Here is a 23,990-nt window from a genome sequence, read left to right as displayed (position 1 = left end):
ATGCATTCCATTCTAAACGTAACGTTAGTTGTTCAAAACATTACCCGTCTATATAATTTGTTCCTCAACGTTATATAGACGGGTCATGTTTTGTAAACTAACGTTATGTTTAGAATGGAATGAATACATGGGTCGGGAAAGATAGTTAGCTCAAAGCTAATCCGGCCTGTTTAACCACTAGCTTCTGTTAGCTAATGCTGGCTGAGCAAGGAAACTAACAGTAAACGTTTTTACATGAAATACAGCCCAAAAACCCTGCTGACAAACGTTTGCTTATTAAATACATTCTATACTATAATAATACAAACGTTTCATTGCCTCTCTGTGACGACAAAGTTGTTTAAATAAGGGGAGAAAAGTAGCTAAAACCAATGTATTTGGATGGGACAGGAAGTGCCATTGGCAACCGGAAGTCAGCCGGAAGTGGCTACTTTCAGATTGTGCAAGTGGAGAATACACTTCCTGCAAAGAAAATGTCAACAATCCGCCATCTTTAAATGCCTATTTACCCAATGCAGCACTTATTTTTCAGCAAAAGTGTAATAAAAGTGCAATAAACAAAACGGATACATTCACTGTGTGTTCTGCCTCTCATTTGTTGATGAAACAAAACTAACATCAACACAAGTGACCACCAAGAGCGGATAGTTTAGTCTCAAAAAAGATCGGCGATGCATGCATGCTACATGCTAACGTGAATGGAATATGCCAGTATAACAGTATAGCATTGTGGCTAGCAGCTAACATTAGCTCACGTTAACCAGCCAGCACCAAACTGATGATATCGGGAGCTATCAGTAGCTAGATAACATTAGAGACAACGCCTCGTGTATTAAACAAAAGTGAATAGATGACTGGGCCATTTTGTTTAATGCTTGTTAAGATTGAAAGAGGAGCTTGAGCTAACAGGGTCTGATAGCTAACGCTAGCTCACGTTAGCCAGCTGCAATCGTTAATGCTAGCAGAATGAATGGATGGAAACTTTATTTAACATATCGCAGAATGGCTACAATACAATACGGCTCAATACAAACAATTGTTAAGGGAATGCAGACTGTTGTAGCTTGGACTGGGGTCCTTGTAACAATAACTTGACAACACATTGTAGCTGCAGCTATAGCTCTGTTGTCACCGGACGTGGTGAGAGCACGCAGATGTGGGTATCTACTGCGCATGGGCGTTGAGCAACAACGGCTCCGCGCAGATTACACGACACGTTGTCGGCGAGTTTTTGGCGTTATTCCAAAACGGAAACACAATTTAGCGTTTTCAGTAGGGCCAAAACGTTTCCTGCCAAAACGGCATTTCTATCTAATAGGGACAGCAAACGTATTCAAAAACGTATTCAAACGAGCACAAAAACAGTGTGTGTAACAAGGGCCTAAGTCTGAACATGACACACCTTTAGGAATATTTTGGTCTTGCCAGTCTTCCAGTCACCTTCCCCGGTGAGAATGGTCTCGCAGATGCTCTCACAGCACTTCTCCTTTGTTTCCTGAGAGGAAAGAAACAGCAACACACATTCATTACATACACGTCAAGAAAATACATGAAGCAAGACATGTAGGCCCTACTGGTCAAGCTAAACGTAAGTATTGGAGTAAAAGAGATGTGTATTTTGGGTGCGGCTACGTGGCGTAGTGGGCAAGGCGCTCGCCACAAATGCGGAGACGCTGGGCTCGCCTGTTCGAGCCCAGCGTTTGAGCCCAGCGCTCCACATTGCTTTCAGTTTAGCTGGTCGTTCATACTAATACACATTGGCCGTATTAGGGGGTGGGAAACTGATGGGTGGGGATCGGGCGTTGTGGACAGCGACTCCTACAGGTCGGTTGGTGTGCCTGCGCAGTAGAATCAGGAAGTGTCGGGGGCAGCGTGAGCCTCCCACGCGTTACTCCTCGCCACTGAGAGATCGAGCTGCGCAAGTGAAAAGATGCGACTGCTGTTACCTCAAGTACCGGAGGGGACTTGTGCTATGTATGACTTAGTACACATTGCAGCCGGCTTGTGGGAGGCAAGAAACAGCGTTCGTGACAGGGGAGGGTTGAATTGGATGATACGAAATTGGGATGGGAGAAAAATATAGAAAATGGGAGAAAAAGTGAAAAAAAAAAAGAAAAAAAAGGAGATGTGTATTTTGGGTTGTGATAGGCTGGAGACATTCTAGAAGTCAAGCACTTTCAAGAGAATAATATGAACATAACCAAAGATAAGGTGGTCAAATAAATCCTAGATTAAGAAGAAGATTATTTTATTTTCAATGTACACAAGGCAATTTAAATGTGGCATTTCATCAGAGAGGTCAGAAAGCCCCTGAAGCAGTTTTAGGGGTTCAGTGCTTTCCTCAAGGGCACTTAGGCAGGATGGTGGGCACCATTGATGTAATACCAGCCACCCTTCAGTCACCAGCTCACAGCTAGAATACACCCTCCCCTCAGCAACGGGGATCAAACCAGCAACCTTTTGGTTGGTTTGGTTGTAACTTTAACTTTCAACTCAAGCTTTTAACAAACAACCAACCTCCAACTAAAATATAACAATATATACCCAAAAATCAACATGGATCAAATACATCCCGCGATTACATTTGGCTTCGACCTCCGACTCACCATGTTGGGGTCACAAAGGGAGGTCTTCAGCAGGACGCGGTAGCGCCCCAGGAACTCGTCGAAGGTGTAGCGTATGGGATATCCAGCCTTACGAATCTTGATCGTCTCCATCATCCCGGAGTAACGGAGCTGACGCATGCACAGCTCTCTGTCAAACAGCTGAGGCACACACACACACACACTTGCTTACATGTAACTTATTTGCAGCTTTTCCACGGTGCTTTTCCCTAAGGGTCCCGATGTGTTTTACTTGTGTTTTATGTGCCATTCTATTGTTTTAATTGATCTGCTTTTTAATGTTTTATTATGTATATTTTATGTATATTTCTATTTAGTATGCCATGTTAAATTACACTTACTGTATATTTCTACTGTATATTTTATATTAGAATGTAAATACATAACATAGGAAATGTAAATCACAGACCGTATTTTATTATTATTATTTTATTCTTAGGCTTATCTTATTCATAGGCTTATTTTTTATTCTTATTCGTGACTAAATTGTTTTGTCTACATAAATGTTTACTGTGAGCGATTTGTAGTGCCAAATTTCCCTCGGGATGATTAAAGTATTTCTATTCTATTCTAAAGCATCTTGACACTACATTGTATTTTTTTTTTATAAATTTCTTTATTACAGGAAAAGTAATTTGTACATTTACAATTGACAACAACATCATTCATTTTCCATTTTTTCTTCCCCTTTCATTTCCCCTTCCCCTCCCTCATACCCACCCCACCCCCCCCACACCGGAGTTGTTGAAAACACATCTGCAAAACATCCAAACATACAGCATAGATGCTACTGGGAAAGAAAAACAAAAAACAATAATAATATCAATCAGACCCATCTGTATTATGCACAAACATTTAGATAAAAAGAAGTAAAGAAGGAACTGAAAACTACATTGTATTTTAAAGTTTTATATTTATATTTTATTATTATTATATAGATCACGCATTGTTAAAGGGGAACAATCTTATGAATGGCCTTTTCCAGTGTTTAGCATTGTTTTCTAGCTATGTGGGTTTATATTAACTCATTCAGCGCCAATCACAAGTATAGTCGGGTTAACTCGCCAACCGTTCAGCGCCAATCACGAGTATAGTCGGGTTTTGTTCGTTATTTCTTTTATTAGCTATATCCATTCATTTTTCATCCATCCAGCCTGATGTTATCATTGGGAATGGGTCTGAGCTCGCAAAAGGGCAAATACCGCCGCCTATGCCTTCCAGCCGGTATTGCACATAATTGAAATCCCTTCCCCTTGGGCTGTACGCTGATCTAACAAGTCCGGTCCAGGTTTTCCTTCTCGGGCAAGAGTAACGTTTATAACACATGGACTGGGGAGACTGGGAGAAGCGTGGATTATGCCTTTCGGACATATAACGTTGGATCAATAAATGCGATCAATATTTGGAATGGCGATCAGGAATTGGATTCATCTTTTTGCAGGACATCAGATGTGAGGTAAGGACTCTATGTTACGAATCTTGGGTTAATCCGATGTTTCTTTCGCCACCATCGGAGCGCGCGCGTGTGTTTCTGACGTTGGCTGCAGGCAAAGCACTGAGAAGCGATTTTTCAGCCCCCGCTTCTGTTCGCGCATGATGACACATATAATACCAATAATCTAGCGTTATTTTCAGAACGATTCATAAATCAAGCGACAACTGGCACGATTTCTAAGGAAATACATTGAAGCGCCGTTTGCTTGAGTTAGACAGAATGCTCTGGAAATATACTCTTATTCACCACGGTATAAAACGAAAATGTATGTATGAAAAAACAATCTGTTTTGTGCATGTTGACTGGAAGCAACTCACTGACAATCGACGGGTGTATTAGACCCATAATATAAGATATATTTTAAGCACTCGCAAGTGAACAAAGCGCCACATTGGTGCTGGCGTTCTAGCGCCCTCTAGCGCCCCGACCCGTGGCGCTGAATGAGTTAATGGGGCCTATGTCTCTAATTCTCATTTTGGCGCATTCTTCCAATTCACATCTCACAATATTCTCCCTCACTGAACTGAGTCATCTGAAACTTAGCATATCTTGGACGTCCAACTATTCTCATCTGCATAATAACGCCCCCTCTATGGTTGTAGCGCAACCATTCGCTCAACAACAGAGCAAGTGGAAATACTGACACTTCCTCAAACGGGTTGACGTGCACGGGTGCCGACAGAGACAGCAGAGAATGAGCAAGCGAGCGAGAGAGAGAGATAGAGAGGGGGAGAGAGAGATAGAGAGGGAGAGGGAGAGAGAGAGATAGAGAGGGAGAGAGAGATTGAGAGGGGGAAACGGAGCATTTACACACAACCTCCCGACCGCGCGCGGGGCAGGAGCTTCTCTCTCTCTCTCGGGGAAACACACATGCATTTATACACAACCTCCCGACCGCGCGCGGGGCAGGAGCTTCTCCACTCGCATATCACTGTCAAAATATCATTACATGTCCTACCATGGTACCATGTAAATAACTCATGTACATATACCGATATGCCCTACTCTGTTTACTTGTTTTATTGCACAATGTCATTCTATTGGATTCTATTATATATTACTATTGTATTATGCACATCGTTGCGGGCAAGACCCCCCGCATTTCATTGTATACTTGTATGCCGTGACAAATAAAACTCTTGACTTGACATTACGTGCGCACCCGTATTCCGATCCGTGCAATAATATTCACAGGCGTATATATTGTCATTTGAAACAAGTTACCAATGCATTGTCCCGTGGGATTATGCCCCCCCGGCGCGAAATTAATTAGTATCCCCCTCAATCTCTCTATATCTGTCTCTGTCTGCCAGTGCAGACTGTGGTTGACTGTCAACTCAAATCGCTTATGGGCGGAGCCCAGCCCAAAACAGCTTGAAATCTTGAAGTGGAAAAATGCTGCTTTAGAGTACTTGATTAGAAATACAAAACAATGAATTTTTTTGAAAAAAAACTTACAGATGTGTTCCATAGACTCACAGGAATTGTGTACAATTGCCCAAATAGTGAAAGGAATAGTAAGATAGTTCCCCTTAAGACGCGAAGCAGCTCAAAGACTGGCAATGTCACTCAGTCACTCACACGTTAGCCAATCTGCCCCTAGTGGTGGCTCACATGCATGGCACTTTGTGTGATGACCAGTTCAAATCACGTGAGAATGCTTCACAGTCGACACCCATGTCCTTGTTTTAAAAAGGTGCTATAGATATTCAGCCACTAGATGTCACACTAGAATCTTTACCACAATGTTCAGCTACTGGAACAGGGGAGTATAACTATGGATAACATTCAGCCACTAGATGTCGCACTAGAGCACCATCATGTCATTTATCCAATAGGGTGCATTCCATGTGGAAATGGGAAGTAGGGAGGGGATACATGCACAATGTAAACAACATACATTTTGGACCCGCAAAAAAAAGGTAAATGATAAATTCACTAATCAATAATTATTTGATTACCTTTCTAAAAGCTTTGTGGATGTTTTTTTCTTATAATATATAATAATTATATGAACTGAATGTGAAATAAAGGCTGGGGAAGCAGTGATGTCATATTGGCAGGTTGTGCTCGTTACGTCTCCTCCCTCTCACCATGGCCTTCTTGAAGTCGTTGGGTTTGATGCAGCGTATGAAGTAAGGCTGGCACACGGTCAGGGTCTTCATCAGGGCGTCCAGGGACTGACGGAACTGGCCGGCCAGGGTGGGCAAGCGTTTCTTATTAGACTCAGCCAATTGCTATGGTGTAGTAGAGGAAAAAGACAAATGTAAAAAAAAGTACAGTAAATATAGACCTGTCCATGGTCTACAAGTCATTAAATGAAAGTGTTCTCACATCGTCTCATGGTATGAAAACCTCTCAGTAAAACACAAGAACAAACTCACACAGGTTGTCAACCAGGCCAACAAGATCGTAGGAGACAAACAACTCCATGCCAGTGGAGGAACAATCACTTTTATTGCAGCCACTTGGTCACATTTAATCTTACCTTAACACAATGGCGCCCGACCACGGAGATCTCCATGTTTCGATTCCACCCGTTGTGGACAGAAGCACGGATATATCCGTGGCAAGTTGTTATTGCTTTTATTCCATTTTAATAACCTATTCAAGGTCGCCGAGCGGCACTGCAGATTTGCACTACTTTCTGAATTCGCCAACGTGCAATACCGGCCAGATCCTCTTAGGGGCGCTATCGCGATAATAGAGTGTTCCCTGTGGCAGAAGTTGTCTTTTTTTTTTTGGATCTCTAATGTAGTTTTCTACTCATCTGAAGCGATAGCTATTGTCTGTTGCACGGGATACGTTTTGAATCGCGGATTTCACTATGCAATAAGGGGATTTATCATCAGCCAATGGACATATCGATCTACCAGATGGCGATCGATAACGGGGAAATGCTCGGGGGGATCCAACCGGCTCATGGTAAGATCTTTTTCACGTAAATTACAGCCCAATCGAGCCTTGTTATGATACGATACGATATGATCGGCCTATGTGGCTACTTAGACGAACACGGTTATTGGTAATCAATAATAAGAAACGACGTCCCCCGCTTTCATGCATACATGCTTGAGGATCGTGCCGATCATATGCAGTTTGAGTTTTAACTGTAGCATCTGTATAACGGAAATGCCATTGGATATAACGTTAGTAACTATTAGCCCTTTATCTCGCCTCCCAGGAAATATACTAGACCAAATGTCGTATAACGCTTATATTCACGGCGCTATAAAATGAGAACGTATTGATGAAAGAATTATTTCTTTAATCCATTTTGAAGGGACGGTTTATGGTCCCAATTGACAATGCGAATGGACAGATAGCAATACTATAAATTATAGATTTAGCTCTACAAACAGCCCCACGTCTGTTTACATTTGCCGGTCCTCTAGAGATTATTTTTGTTTTTTTCACTTTTTCTCCCATTTTTTCTATATTTTCTCCCATCCCAATTTCGTATCATCCAATTCAACCCTCCCCTGTCACGGACGCTGTTTCTTGCCTCCCACAAGCCGGCTGCAATGTGGACTAAGTCATACATAGCACACGTCCCCTCCGGTACTTGAGGTAACAGCAGTCGCATCTTTTCACCTGCGCAGCTCGATCTCTCAGTGGCGAGGAGTAACGCGTGGGAGGCTCACGCTGCCCCCGACACTTCCTGATTCTACTGCGCAGGCGCACCAACCGACCTGTAGGAGTCGCTGTCCACAACGCTCGATCCCCACCCATCAGTTTCCCACCCCCTAATATGGCCAATGTGTATTAGTACGGACGACCAGCTAAACTGAAAGCAAATGTGGAGCGCTGGGCTCGAACTGACGAGCCCAGCGTCTCCAGCATTTCGTGGCGAGCGCCTTGCCCACTACGCCACGTAGCCGCCTCCTCTAGAGATTTATTAGACGCATCCCAATGGCCCCGAATGTGTACCTTAACACATTCTGTGCCAAAAACGGAAAATTACATGTTGGCTCGACAAGCGTTGAGTGCCAAAAACGAGATATTACGTTTTTGGATCATTTGATCTTTTTACTTTGATCCCCACTCTACAGACTTGCCCGGAGCGATCTGCTTCATTTTGGCACATCCCCACACACTAGAACTGCAATGCCAATAGACTATCACCAGGTGGCAGTATCGTCCATGTCTGAACTGCAATGGCTTGGGGTTGATACACAGCCTCAATTTTTCTTTCCTTGGTAGTGGCCCATCCTCCTGCTGGAACAGAAATTCACATTGATCGCCCCGAAATTCCGTCGCCTAAGCGTATTTGACCATCGAAACGTGTATAGACATATACACTGGTAATCGCGATGGCGATGCGATCACTTGGAATTATTCTTCTTGGAATACCTTCTGGCTAAGGTAAGGTACATTCTATGTCTACTTTACCGAATCTGAAACATGTTTTTCTAACGATCACAGTTCTGTGTTTCACCGGACGAAAAACATGCTCTGCAAACACGATCACAGTTTTGAGTTAAAACTACACCCCCCCCCTTGATGATTTTGTGAAGGTACATATATACATGTCATATACCTTTGCTTTGGGAGTATTTGGGGTTTCAGGGGATCAACCAGAACGGTTTGGGCTTATTGCACATAATGCGTTTTATCTCGCAATCTATGAAAAAAGACTGGATTATCTTGGAAATGCACGATGTTTAGCGTGCAATAAACTACAAACTACAGCGTGTGGAAACAAACTATCATTCCCATGTTGCACTACAAGCAATGTTTGTCAAAATGAGCCACATCATGTCTCCACAGCTATAATACAGAACACACACACAGCTTCGCAAACATAGTGAAACGACCGCGGAAACTACTATAAAGCTGGCATTCTAGCTGTAAAGATAAGAGATATGCGTGGCACTCAAAGTGTTCATGTATAATTATTGTGCATTGTTGTATATTGCTGTGTGTGTTGTCTCGTATGCCATTGCCAAAGACAAATTTCCACGTTATGCAAATCTAATGGACAATAAAGTCATCTGAATCTGAATCTAATTAAACATAGTGTAATTGTGCAATTTTTTTTTGCTAACAAGGTCAACTTAAAGAGATAGTCCACACATTTCAACAAGCCTATCTGATTTGTCCTAAACTGGGAGAACTTTCGGTATCAGGTACTCAGAAAGCATTTTGCTCTAGTGTTTTGTTTTTTGAGATGTGGGAAGTAAAACATGTTAGCGTCATGGTAAACATACTAGAGGGAGTCCATATGAAACAGAAGCATTTCTACATTCAGTTTCTAACATCTAATATTCATGCTTCATTGCACCCAGGGTTTGATTTGAGGTTTTACACTAATTTGAGCGTAAATAGTTTTTATTTTTATTTTATTTTGATGATCCTGATGACTGTTTATTTAATTAACCTTGTGAACTGATGCATTTGGCCTAACATGTGCACTTGCTGCATACAAATTGATAGCAAATTGGGGTCCCAAAAAAAAAATACCAAAAGAAAAAGGTTTATTGTATATTGCAGATAATAGGATAGCTCGCTAGGTTCTTGATGCAGTCTACACTTCAACCTGTAGTCAACCTACACTTTCGCAACAGATAAAAAGGCTCTGTTTTGCATGACTGCGATGTTGTGAATTATAAACTAAAACTCCAGTTTTTACTCTGCAATCTGTTTGGTAGGGACTTGCAGTGTTTCCGTGGCTTCGGTGGGGACATGCAGTGTTTCCTTGGCTTTGGTAGGGACATGCAGTGTTGGGACACATTACAGTAACGCCATTACTTTTGGCAGTAACTAGTACTCTAACGCATTACTTTTAAAATTCAGTAACTCAATTACTTTACTAAATGGTTCGTTACGGCGTTATTTTTATATAGATTGGTAGCGAGCTGCAGTGCAGTCCTGACTCCTGTCACGTCCTGTGTCACATGTGGAGACACGTTGTGGGCGTGTTTGTGTTTACTCGAGTCTAGTCTAGACTGTCATGGTGGCGCCCACTAAGTCGAGTTTTTACACATGGAGATATTCTCACTATTTCTCTTTTGTCGAGCACAAATAAAAGAACGTTTTAGTTAAATGTAAATTGTGTCTTGGCTCAAAGATCCTATCTACTGCCCAAAATAGCAATTCAAATCTGTCGAAGCACCTGGAGAAACAACATGCTTCAACAAAGCTAGTAGCTGAGTCTAACGTTAAAGACCCGAACTCCTCCGACTCATACAAAAATGGAAAATGAGCTAAAGAAAAGGTTTGAGGGGCTGGACTACATCTCGACCACCGCAGACATTTGGTCTGTCCACAACAAAAACGTCCTCTGGATAACATCTCACTGGATAAACCCCACTACTTATGCTTACATAGATCCTACGTGTGATCGATGCAGACAGGCTCCAGCCACTCTGCTTCACATGTTCTGGATGTGTCCAAAGCTACACACCTTCTGGCAAACCATCTTCAAGACCTTCTCTAAGATACTTGGAAGGGCAGTGGAGCCATCTCCATTTATTGCGTTATTCGGGGTAGCCCCAGTAGACACCCCTCTTAGATGGTGGGAAACTAGAATGTTGGCCTTCTGCTCACTCTTGGCCAGGAGACTGATATTGTTTAAGTGGAAGGAGCCAAATCCACCTACATACAGTCACTGGATGAGGGAAGTCATGTATCATATTAAACTGGAAAAGATCAGATATACTGTCAGAGGATGTACGGAAAACTGTCATACTATTTGGCAACCTTTCTTAACCTTTTTTGAAGACATGGAAGCCGACAGCATGACAATGTAACCAGCTTTTTTTGTATCACTTCAGTGTTTTTATTTGCAATATGTATCTTCTATCTCCTAATGTCTGGCTATTTAAAATGTTTATATGTCTGGTATTGGGGTGGGGAGGGTGAGGAGGGAGGGCTTCAACTCAATTAATTTTATTTTCTTTCTGTTGGTCCTTTGTGTGTAAAATGAACTTGAAATAGAAAAACCTTGATTAAAAAAAAAAAAAAAACTACTTTACAACGCCAGAAAGCTGCATTGGCCTGCAAAATTATATAGGATAGGCACACGTACAATGTCATTGCTGGTGAGATTGACCACATCCAAGCGATTGAAATAATGTTGTTTTTGTTTTTTAAGTAACTAAAAAGTTACTTTTCACAGTAACGCATTACTTTTTGGTGTAAGTAATCAGTAAAGTAACTGAGTTACTTTTGAAATGAAGTAACTAGTAATGGTAACTAGTTACTATTTTTCAGTAACTAGCACAACACTGGGGACATGTTATACAAAACTATACCTATGACTGAAAGAACTCCCAGTTTGGGACAAATGATAGGCTTCCACTGCCACACGACAGCCGGTTAACCCTTTCACTGTGACAATACAGAAGGTTAGCCCTTTACTATCACACAACCAACGGTGATGCTCCATCATTAGCATCATTAGCTCTGCGGATGCAGAGCTAATGATGCTAATGATGGAGCATCGCCGTCAGTTGTGTGATAGTAAAGGGTTAACCTTCTGTCGTGTGGCAGTGAAAGGGTTAAAAATGCCCTATAAGTTGACATAAAACGTATTGAGCCCGACGCTAAAATGCAGGGCCCTGTATTTATCAAACTTCTTAAAAGTAGGACTGCTGATCTGAGATTGTCACGTGAGTCTGTATAATTATGTGTTATGTGACCTGAGCAACTGATCCTTGATCAGTAACTCCTACTCGCAATAGTACGATGAGAGACCGGTCAAAAAAAATTGCTGCACTGACCCGGACAGAGTTAGTGGGCGTGATGGTAATCTGGAAGTTGGCTTTTCTCTTGACTTGGATGGAGGAGAGATCACTGAGCACACTCTGGAAGGCCTGCTTGAGAAGCTTGTTGGTCGAGGTCTCCACCAGCTGTATCAGGTCAGAGCTGAGAGCGTCACGATTCTTTTCAAGGAAACCTGAAAACATGGGAGACGGGTGATGGAAAGCACTATGTGAGCTAGGGCTGACCTCGATTAGTCGAATAGTCGACTAATCGATGGAAAGGAGCCATAGTCGACTGCCAACCTCTTAGTCGAATGCAAAAATATATATACATTTATTTTTTTGGATCATTCTTTCCAAAATCAAAGAGGCCTAGAAGCGTGGCTAACGCTAATGGCGCGCATACCAGTGAGGCTAACTGCCTAAGAAAACGAGCACAGAAAGAGGATTTCACCTGTCTAATGAACACACTAGACAAATATCAAGATGTATCCATCAGTGGACCAATTGCATGCTTTCGCAGAGGACAAGAAGCCTTCAGTCGACTCCTTCAGTCATCAAGCACCCCCCACAGCCCAAATAGAACGATAAAAATATATATATATATATTTATCATTTCTTATTTAATAAAAAAAATAAGAAATTTGGCTAATCAAAGTCGACTATACAAATCCTTAGTCGGGGACAGGCCTAGTGTGAGCACATAATTCATAGTGTTCCATCGCAGACATCTTGGTTGGCAAATAACAGGTGATTGTAAACAACTAGCAGGTGATTATCATTAGATGACAACTGTGTGCCAGTGAGCTGTGGCATTGCATCGCGCCATATTGGTTGGCACGTCATGAGAACACTATGATTAATGTACCTTTGGAGTCATAGTAGACCGCGCCTGCAAAATGGTGGACCCCAAACTGTGTATCGTAGTCATTCTTGGGGGGAAGATAGATGCCGCCCTTCCCGTGGACCTGATTCATTTTTTGCAGCATGGTAGTGTCTGTACCCTGAAGACGCGGAGGAGAAGAGAATCTAAGCATCCTTTAGTCGATAACTGTAGTTTGTAACAGGGAACGACAGAGTCAAGGAAACTATAAAAGGAAGGAAGGGTCATCACGTCACTGTGTAGCATGTGAACGCACATTGGTGCCAAGTGTGGAAACTTTCAGTTCATCCGACATTGAGTTGAATGGGATCAGCCATCTCCTCGTTTATGTCATCAAGTTATTACCTCAGATGTCAGAATCATCTGCAATTTGTTTGCATCGTTAACGAGCTAACGTTTGATATAAGTTTTAATACCCTTTAATACCCTCCACCACAATTAGAGTTTTCCCAAACCAAAAGCCCTGGGTAGATAAATCCGTCCATGAGGCTCTGAAAGCACACACCTCAGTTTACAACACTAGGCTGGTGACAGGCAACATGAACGAGCACAAGGCGGTGAAATACAACGTAAGGAGGACAGTAATAGAGGCAAAAAGGCGATACAGGGATATGGTTGAACTTCAGTTTGAACAGGCTGATTCCAGAGGTATGTGGCAGGGCCTCAGACAGATTACAAAGGCACCTCCCCCATGCTGAATAATGATATCTCCCTGGCGGATGAGCTAAATACCTTCTATGCCAGGTTTGAGGCTATGAATAACAACACCAGCCTACAGACCACTGCAATAGAGAGGGGAGCCACTGCCGGTGGAGACTCAGTGTTCAGGATAACAGAACATGAGGTGAGGAGGACCTTTAAGAAAGAGAATATCAGGAAGGCAGCAGGACCGGACGGTATCCCCGGCCGCGTCCTAAAAGTCTGTGCCGACCAACTCGCCCCGGTATTCACTGACATATTCAACCTGTCCTTAGAACAGTCTGTCATCCCCACCTGTCTGAAAAATCCACCATTATCCCTGTAGCCAAAAAATCCACACCCGCTTGCCTCAACGACTATCGCCCTGTAGCTCTCACCTCCATAGCCATGAAGTGCTTTGAGAAGCTAGTGAAGGGCTACATCTGTTCCTCCCTACCCAACACCTTGGACCCCCTGCAATTTGCATATGGCCCCAACAGGTCCACGGAGGACGCCATAGCCCATGTGCTGCACACAGCAGCATCACACCTGGACAAAAGGCAGGGGAACTATGTGAGAATGCTATTCATCGACTACAGCTCAGCATTCAATACCATAGTCCCCTCCGAACTCGTAGCCAAGCTCATGGACCTGGGCTTGAACTATGACCTCTGCCAGTGGGTCTTGGACTTCCTGACAGGAAGACCCCAGGTGGTGAGAGCATGCAACTGCACCTCCTCATCCATCACTCTCAACACAGGGGCCCCCCAGGGCTGTGTTCTGAGCCCCCTCCTCTACTCGCTGTACACACATGACTGTGTGGCACAGCGGAACAACGTGAGAACAGCCTCTCCCTGAATGTCAGCTAAACGAAAGACTTTAGGAGGTTGGGGGACTACAGCCCCCTCAGCATCGACGGGGCACCGGTCGAGAGAGTGAACAGTTTTAAGTACCTCGGAGTCCACATATCCGAGGACTTGACATGGACCACACACATTGACAGTGTAGTGAAGAAGGCACGGCAACGCCTCTACTTCCTTAGACGCCTAAGGAAGTTCAAAGTGAGTCAGAAGATCCTCAAAAACATCTACTTGTGCACAATAGAGAGCATCCTGACTGGTAACATCACCTCCTGGTTTGGGAATAGCACCGCACAAGACCACAGCAGACTACAGAGAGTGGCCCGTTCAGCCGAGCGCACAATTGGAGGTGGGCTTCCCACTCTCCAGGACATTTACAACAAGCGTTGCAGGGCCAAGGCCAAGAGAATAATCAAAGACTCTAGTCACCCAAACAACTGCCTCTTTGAACTGCTGCGGTCAGGCAAGCGCTACCGGAGTCTCATGGCCAGTACAGAGAGACTCAGAAGGAGCTTCTATCCCCAGGGCATCAGGATGCTCAATGACAATGACACTATGTAACAACCCATCATCTATACAAGATGGCGCCATCTACACTCACTGCACACATCCTCACTTTAAACACTTTAACACACTTTATATTTATCTATTATTAAAGAGATTTGCACTACATCCATACCTCAATTGCACCCTACCCTAAGTTTTGTACCCCAACTCATTTCTGCATTGTACCTCACTGTTACTCATTTTACTCTGTGTTGTATGTTGTATATATATGTATATTGACTTTACTTACTTTTATTTTTTTACTTACTTTATTTTTTACTGTATGTAGCACACTCTCAGGGGCTCTTTCAGAAATAAGCATTTCATATAAAGTATTCTGTATTTTGTTGTGTCATATAATAAACAAACTTGAAACTTGAAAAACTTGAAATAGAACTGGCACCAAAGTCTGGCACCGAGCAGAGGATAGAACGCTGTTATTCTGACGTGATGACCCTTCCTCCTTATATAGATTCCTTGGGCATAAGGAGCTCTGGTGACCTTGGGGAAGTTGCTTTCCTCGTCGATCAGGGCCAGCATGTTGAGGGGCTTGCCGGCCAACACATCCAGCGTGCGCTGGTTGTCATTGTACTCGATGCGCGTCCAGACGATGTTTTCGCGGTTGTACTCCTCTTGCTCCAGCTTGAAGACGTGCTTCACAAAGAACTGCTGCAGCTGCTCGTTGGCAAAGTTGATACACAGCTGCTCGAAGCTGGAATAATACACAAATGTGATCGATTCAAAACACGTAACCAAAACACCCAATGATACAGCTATGATGTTGAGGTATCACTGCGGTTGTAACTGCCAACCTGTTCTTGTTGAAGTTCTCAAAGCCGAAGATATCAAGGAGGCCTATTGACTGTCGGACATCTTTGGAATCCTCGGGAAGGGGCTTGAAAATGACAGAGTTGATCTTGTCCACCACCCAGAGGAAAAGTCTTCCATAAATGGCCTGGACAAAGATCACACAGAACACACAATGTAAGAATTAAAGACAGTTCTGAAAGTTAATATTTATTTTCATGTTTGTATTTTATACTCTGCAAGATCATGTATAATGTACTTTGACAAAGGTATCCCTGCCACCCCTGGCCTGGACAAAGGTGAGAGGTTTGGTCACACTCTCTCTGTCTGCCATTAGGGAGCGCTGAGTCAGACTCTTCTCCAACGCCTTGGGATCCACCTAAGGAAGACAAAATCAATCAATCAATCTATCAATCAATCATTTTTGTATAGCATTTGTATAGCATCTTTATTTCATTTTAAGGAATATTTAAAGGAAGTAGCAACATCGTCAGGTAAAGTTCCAGACTCATGATCAGAAGGTTGCCTATACTTATACTTGAGCAATAACTGCAGACACAGCGAGGACATGTGCCATATGCAAAAAAATTCTGACGACACAGCGCTGATCGGTCTAATCAACAAAGGCGATGACCAAGCCTATAAAAATTAGATTGACTCATTTGTCCACTGGTGCGATGCCAACTTCTTGGAATTAAACATCGAAAAAACCAAGGAGTTGGTCATCAACTTCAGTAGGAAGGTGAATGTCTCTCCTGTCATCATTAGGGGGCAGGAGGTTGAAATAGTCCAGTCCTATAAATACCTTGGCGTTCACCTGGACGGTAAGCTGGACTGGAAGCAGAACACAGATTCTGTCTTTAAAAAAGCCCAGTCTCGGCTCTTTCATCTGAGAAAACTTTGTTCTTTTGACATCAGCAGGTCACTTCTCTATGTATTTTACCAAGGTATCCTGGCTAGTGTCCTGTTCAATGCTGTTCTCTGCTGGGGGGGCAGCATCACTGTTTCGGACAAAAACCGTATAAATAAAATCATCAAAAAGGCTGGCTCAGTGATTGGCCTTCCTCCTGATTCCCTGGAGATCACCATAGTCAAGCGAATCAGGACTAAACTGAACGATAGGTTATGAATATAACCGTAGTTCTATGAGTACTAGTGACGCTCAGCGTCATTCTGCACATATCTCGCTCCAGTGTATATGCACTGAATAAAAACTTCACAATGTACCTTTACATACCAACATCCGTCTGACCACACCACCATCTGCTACCTACATAAGCAGGGGTGGGGCCACACACTCATCTCCTTCTCAATCATTTCACCACAAGGAAAGATCAAGGGCCGCAGTGGCGTCTAGACGCTGAGCGTCACTAGTACTCATCGTTCTATATCGTACTAGCTTCCGCTCAGCGTCATTCTGCACAACGGGAGCTGAGCGGGAGCTTGAAGCTCGACAAATGTACCCCACTGAGGCCCCCCACAACAATCAGAACCGGGGAGGGCCGAGCCCCCCGACCCTCCCTAATGGAGGATACCCTCCCTATTGGAGGACGGGAGGGAGACGGATCCGACCGTGCGAAGAGGAACTCGAGCAACTCAGCGCACAGGGTGAGCAGACCGTGGCTTGACCCCACGACTACGCACACGCACAACCCGCATGCCACCAGGGAACGAACGGAAGGAACAAACCTCGTTACCGCCCCCAAAATCACGGGGTCAAGAGCAAACTCAACCCCGTGGCAGCGGAGCGCGAAGGAAGACCCAGACCCACTGAAGGGACTGGATCCCCCGGAAAAAGGGGGCCCGGAGAGGTCAACGATGCCACAGCATCAAGGCCTCACCAGGCGGTCACTAGTGACACCGCCCCCCACATCGCCAGCATATTCGGACAGGGCCCATCCAAGAGCGGGCCCTTCCCCCCACTAGCACGCCGCCTGGCACACTGACCCTGGCATACTCAGGCAGTCAACTCGAAGTACTCAAGAGGCTACACTACAGCGGGAGCAGGCAGGGCACCGGGGAGACGACCTCCAGAAGAGGCTGATCCCTGAATCCAGGCAGCAGGCACTTGACCCGAGCCTGGAGCATTGCGGACGAGACAGGCGCCAAAGGGGTCAACTGAAAACAGCACCCCGGCGGAAGGGGCGTATGCTGGCATTGTTGCGCACCATGACAAAGCCTCCACCAAAAAACCCTGACTCTCCAGAGGGGCCGAGGCAGAGAAGGCTGACACGATTGGCAGACGTCATGAACGTGCAGGGGTAACCCGGGAGTTGACTCCGCTCCAACACACCAGGGAATCAACCACCCTCTTGGTACCACATGCGGTGGTTGTTCCTATAACCCCTCAAGAAAAAACTCCAAAACACACCTGCGGGTATACACTGGCTATACCGCAGTACAAGTGTTTCAGTTTTCAAAAAGGGGTTATCCCAGGCCTACGGGTCGACGAAAACAACTTCGGACCAGGCCCGGCGGACCGGGACGTACACAGGGATGCCAGAGGAGTACTATAAAAACCACCTCAACAGCCCCCTCTCAGCCATGCGTAAGCGGGAGAAGAGAGGGGCGAAGAGAATGGAGAACCAAGCCCCTTTATGACAGCTGTCTCCATAACGCCCAACCCTGTGACACCCGGGCCGACCCGGCATTTTTCCTCCTGAAAAAAGCACAAGTCCCTCAGGGTACTAGAACAGAAGATCTGCGTCCCCGGCGGACAACGGGTTAACTGACCTGGACCAGCGTGACCAGAGTCAGTCCTGTGCCTTAATCACGCCGACATCCCCACTCCAGGAGAGGGGGTAGGTACACGTGTCAATCTAAACATTATAGAGGGCGCCACCCAGACGGTCCCATTTGTACCGCGCTCAGTGGCCCACCCCAAGGGCGTGAGACCCCTCTACCTATGTTTTGATCTATTCCGTTAACATCCCCCAGATATGAACGAGAATTCGTCGAGACAAACCTAGTAAACTGGCGCTCGGAAGAGACAAACTCCATCCCAGTTGCCCTATAAAAATGCCGTTTTAATAACGAGCAACCAAGGCGCACCAGCCTCATGCGTGATTCCTATCAGAAACACCCAGAGCCAGCACTATGTACGCGTCGAGACCCAAAACACATCAATGGATAGTCTAACAAGACACCAGATACCGTTCCTCCAAGCCGCCTGTGGAACGACAAGAAGCCGCTTTTTAATTAAAAAAAATTCAGAAAAAGAAAGAAATAATACGGACATGGGTCCCATGCGACGCGGCTGAGGGAAACACCACCCCGTCAACCACACTTCATAAGAGGGGACGGTGAGCGACGTACCCCTATGATGGGGGGAAACCCATGACTCAACAGACCTATAAGGCGAGGAGTCAGGGAAACCCTAAACAATACCCCGTCCACCTACTCCAAAAAGGAGAGGACGGGGAACCCCCAGAGAGACTTCCCACGCGAGCTGTATAGATTGAAAAGAAATATTGCAACATTGAGCTATGTAACACTTGTGTTAGGACTCTCCGAGGAGGAGGCTCTGAACCAATACACACTCAATAATCGAATTGAATCGAATACACATACAATAGAGCAGAACTCCTTTTTGAAGTTCTACTCACCTTGACAATCTGAGGAGGAGGCTCTGAAACTCTGAGGAGGCTCCCTCACTGGGAAGGAGGGTCCGAACTCACAGAAGGCACTTCTCCCTGAGGAGGAGCTTCGTGAGGAGGAGCTCTGACAACTCCCTGAAACAGATCCATAACATGGAACCTGAACAACTCACGGAAGTCTTACCAATAGAAACGCGCTCAGTGACGTACTCTATGGCGGTGGAATTTCCGCGGTGCACACGCCCAATCTTTCAGGGCGTGGGACCAGGAAACTCCCTCCCCCCCCAAAACCTAACCCAGTTGTAGATCTCAACGACACACACAACCCTTCATCACAACAAAGAATGGCAAAAGTACACTTTTACTACAGAGGAATGCCGTTTTTCATAATGAGAGAGACATAAGTCCTTGATTACGTATTGGTCACAGGCCTTGCTAAGCACACATGATAGTGACCAAACAACCTTTTCCCTAGGAAAATAATCGTTTCTCAAGCGGAAGCACAACCCCAGCAGCTTAAGCTGAGGGTTACATCATATCCCCACAAACACAGTGACACAATATATTGTAAACAAACATGTCTGAGAGGAGGGGGGGAAGCCCCAGGGAAACCGGGGGGGTCACCCCTCCTACCTTACCCTTGATACGACCAGCTTCACTACAAATGGTCCTTCGAACCGGACAGAGTCAACGATATGGCAACCAGTCGAGAAGGAACCAGCCTCCCCGCTTCACCATCCGTGCGCCCCAAACGCACAGTGCAGCGCCCGAGATGGCTAGACGATTACCTAGTTGAACATACACGCCAGCGTGACATAGAGCAGCTGCACAGGCATGAAGAGGAAAAAGCACAGCCCAGTCCCGCTAGAAGCACATCCCCCATGCCACCAATGCAGAATGTACACGAAGCAATAATGCACCAAGTGCTGGAGACTGCGCGGCAACAGAGCGAGACAGCTCTGGAGACTGCGCGCAGTGCGCGGCAACAGAGTGAGACGGCTCAGAAGCAAACAGAGCTTTTGGAGCTTGTTCTGCATCACCATTCCTCCCGATCCTCAGCTCAGTCGTCAAGGAGGTCATCATGGCATCAGACTCCAGTTCGCCAACTCCACCCAGAAAGAGTAGGCGAAACGCAGGTCTCCCCTGCCCGTGCACCTCACTACTCCCCAGCCGAGGATCACCCAAGTATAGCTGCAGTGGAGCTTGTTCTGCAGCACCATTCCTCCCGACCCTCAGCTCAGTCGTCAAGGAAGTCATCACGGCAACAGACTCCAGTCCGCCAACTCCACCCAGAAAGAGTAGGCGAACCGCAGTTCTCCCCTGCCCGTGCACCTCACTACTCCCCAGCCGAGGATCACCTAAGTATAGCTGCAGAACTAACCGACCAGCTAGAAGATTTGAGTATCCACGAGCCAGAGTGGACACTTCCCCCACCTCTCAGCCGAGCCACTCACCCCCTCCAATGTGCAATCGAAGTACCCCACGGTCTTCAGGCTTGCAAGCAGGAGAACCAACAGAACCAAGGCTCCTCTCGTCAGCCCAGCCAGCCCAATAGGCTAACCCAGAACCTGCCGCAATCAGAGGGCCTGGCAAGAAGCGGACCCTCATACTGGCCACCGACCTCCTACCCGAACCCACGAAGCACATCCAATGTGGCTTCGCCTAGCCGCAAGTACGAGGAAAGGAATGAGCCTCAGCAGAGTTACCCGCCACCAACCTGGGCAACACCTCAGGTCATGCAGCAGCGCATGCATCAGCACATGCCTCAGTCTGCACACCAGTCAGCACATCAACCTCCGTATGTGCCCTACCTCGCCTACCAAGGGAACCCAGTCATAGCGAGACCATATCCCTCCACAGTATACCAGCATGCACCCCCCCCCCCAATATAGAAGGTCCAACATTCCCGGACTTTAACAAGGAGGATAGAGCCCAATACGTGGAACTACGCCTTTCCCTCAGTACACTCCTCAATCCTTCTCATTCCGAGCATTACAAGTATGCCATTCTGCTGAAGCATATAAAGGTGCCGCGTGCCCACCGCCTGGTGCTGGCTTACGCAGAGTCAAGTATGCCCTACTCGGAAGCTCTGAGGGCACTGGACGAGCGATACGGACGCCCATACCAGTTTGCTCTGAAGGAGATAGAGGACATGGAACGCTTACCACCCATTCGAGACGATAGAGCCCTCGACGAATTTGCCATCAGAGTGCAGTCGCTAGTCGGGATGCTGAGGTCTCTTCAAGGCGAAGGTCACGAGGAACTCCATTGTGGCTCAAACGTGAAGCGCCTCCTCAACAGGCTTCCCAAACACCAACAAGAGAGGTTCCGTCGTCAACAGTACAGGAAGAACCCAGACAAGACGAAGCTGTCCCTCACCAACTTCGCAGAGTGGCTGAGGGTAGAAGTCAGATGCCTGGACATTGAGCCCTCCCTTCATGCTCACAGTGAGAACGACAGGAGAGACCCCAAGTATCAGCCCAAGATAAAGGTCACTACGGTGATGCATGGTACAGACAACCCCCAAGATCCTCCACCTGAAAGGCCCTCCAAAGTATATCAACCTGTCCAGACCCAAGGGAAGGGTAAGATACACTGCCCCTACTGCGAGTCAGAACACTACCTCAGCCAATGCGAACGCTTCGCTAAGCTGACCAGAGGGGAGATAGTGGACTGGATCAAAGCCAAGAGAAGGTGTTGGAGATGCGGTCGTCCTCACCTAGCCTCTGCCTGTGACCTGAAGAAGCCGTGTCGACTCTGTAAGTCCAAACACCTCTCTGTCCTGCACGAGGTTAACCAGAGGAGTGGGAACGAGCCCACCATCACCTCAACAGCAGAGACTCACTACCTGGATCAGCCAAACGGATACAATCGAGTGCTCCTGAAGATCGTCAGAGTCAACCTGCACTACATGGACAGAGTCTTCAACACCTATGCAGTGCTGGATGATGGCTCAGAGAGAACCATCCTGCTCGCTTCAGCAGCACGCCACCTGGGAATACAGGGTCAAGCGGAAGACTTGACCCTTCGCACTATCCGCCAAGATGTCAAGACCCTGTCAGGCTCACGTGTCTCCTTCGCCATCGCCCCAGCATCCGAACCAAGGAAAAGGTTCCCTATTCAAGGTGCCTTCACCGGTGAACAGCTAGGTCTGTCTCAGTACAGCTACCCAGCTCCAGGAGAAGTATCGCCATCTGCGAGGCTTGGCGATTCCACCAATCGACGGAGCTCAGCCAACCCTCCTGATTGGATCTGATCACGCCAACCTGATCGTACCGATCGAGCCGGTGCATCTGAGCCCCCACGGTGGCCCTGCGGCAGTCAAGACTAACCTCGGCTGGACACTTCAAGGTCCAGCAAAGTACATGCAGCAACAGCTTCAGACCACACAGTGCTTCTTCACTGCTGCTTCCTCCCCGTCTGCCGAGCTATTCAGCCAAGTCGAACGGCTGTGGCAGCTGGATACACTGCCTTTCAAGAGCGAGAGGTTAGTGAACAGATCCAAACAGGACAAGTACTCAGTGGAGCTGTTGGAGGCCGAGACCACCCGTGTAGAGGTCAACGGAGTGCAGCGGTATGCCACCCCCCTCCTGCGAGTCCAAACCATGCCCAAGCTGCAAGTTTCAAGGGAAGTTGTAATGAAGAACATGCGGAACACAGAGAAGAGACTAACTCAAGATCCACAGCGTGCATCTACCTACCAAGAGGAGATCAATAAGCTAGAGATAGCTGGGTACATCACCAAGATTAACCCCAGCCAGGCCGACACATCTGAAGAGTCATGGTTCCTGCCCCATCACATGGTCAGGCACAATGGCAAAGACCGGATCATCTTCAACTGCAGTTTCCAGTACGGCGGGCAGAACCTGAACAACTACCTCCTTCCAGGCCCAACACTGGGACCCTCACTCCTTGGAGTCCTCCTGCAATTCAGAGAGCATCGAGTCGCCATAAGTGGGGACATCAAGGGAATGTTCCATCAGGTTCGCCTGTTGGACAGAGACAAGCCCCTACTGAGGTTCCTCTGGAGAAACCTAAAGACAAACGAACCACCATCAGTGTACCAGTGGGAGGTCCTGCCCTTCGGGACAACATGCAGCCCCTGCTGTGCAACCTTTGCCCCCCAGAAACATGTCATAGAGTCTAGCCAACCAGCAGAGGATGTTCGCCACAGTGTAGAACAGTGTTTCTATGTGGATAACTGTCTGCAGAGTCTGCCCACCAAAGAAGAGGCAAGCAGCCTCGTGAACAAGCTGAGAGCCCTCCTAGCCACAGGCGGCTTCGAGATCCGCCAGTGGGCCAGCAACCAGCCAGAGGTGATCGGCAACCTGCCCAAAGAGGCCAAGGCAGATAGCAGTGAGAGATGGGTCTCCTAGACCCACGGGGAAGCTCAAGAAATGACACTAGGACTCAGTTGGCACTTCATGGAGGACACGCTCCACTACAGACATCGCCCAGTTGCCCCAAGCCAGACGACTATGAGAAATATCTACAAGATACTAGCAAGCCAGTATGACCCCCTAGGTTGCATCCTGCCCTTCACCACAAGGGCCAAAGTTCTGGTCCAGAAACTGTGGGACACAGACCGCGACTGGGATGACCCACACTTACCTGCCGATCTCCTGCAACCCTGGACCACCTGGGAAGAAGAGCTCCCACAGCTCCCAACAGTCAGCCCCTCACTGTACTACTTCCTCATGGGGCGGCCCGACTCCTCACTCCCTCCAGTGGTGTACCCTGAATCCAAAATCCTCAGTCGGAGAAGATGGCGACACAGTCAGGTGTTAGCCGACCA

At 46.5% G+C, this 23,990-nt stretch overlaps 1 protein-coding gene across 1 annotated transcript in view; it reads right to left on the bottom strand.

Annotated features, from left to right (window-relative positions):
* myo7ba (myosin VIIBa) overlaps positions 1 to 23,990 on the bottom strand; it is a gene marked incomplete at its 5' end in the record, with an annotated part of 103,962 nt that overhangs the window by 66,493 nt on the left and 13,479 nt on the right. The window contains 8 exons of the mRNA XM_084308396.1: positions 1,403 to 1,495; positions 2,607 to 2,765; positions 6,213 to 6,356; positions 11,844 to 12,019; positions 12,694 to 12,829; positions 15,294 to 15,504; positions 15,605 to 15,747; positions 15,859 to 15,978. Of these exons, the coding sequence (XP_084164522.1) occupies positions 1,403 to 1,495; positions 2,607 to 2,765; positions 6,213 to 6,356; positions 11,844 to 12,019; positions 12,694 to 12,829; positions 15,294 to 15,504; positions 15,605 to 15,747; positions 15,859 to 15,978 (1,182 nt within the window). The remainder of the gene's footprint in view (positions 1 to 1,402; positions 1,496 to 2,606; positions 2,766 to 6,212; positions 6,357 to 11,843; positions 12,020 to 12,693; positions 12,830 to 15,293; positions 15,505 to 15,604; positions 15,748 to 15,858; positions 15,979 to 23,990) is intronic.

This window comes from Notolepis coatsorum, assembly GCF_963971535.1.
Source record: "Notolepis coatsorum genome assembly, chromosome: 2".
NCBI lineage: Eukaryota > Metazoa > Chordata > Actinopteri > Aulopiformes > Paralepididae > Notolepis > Notolepis coatsorum.
This window is presented reverse-complemented; position numbering and strand designations above follow the sequence as displayed.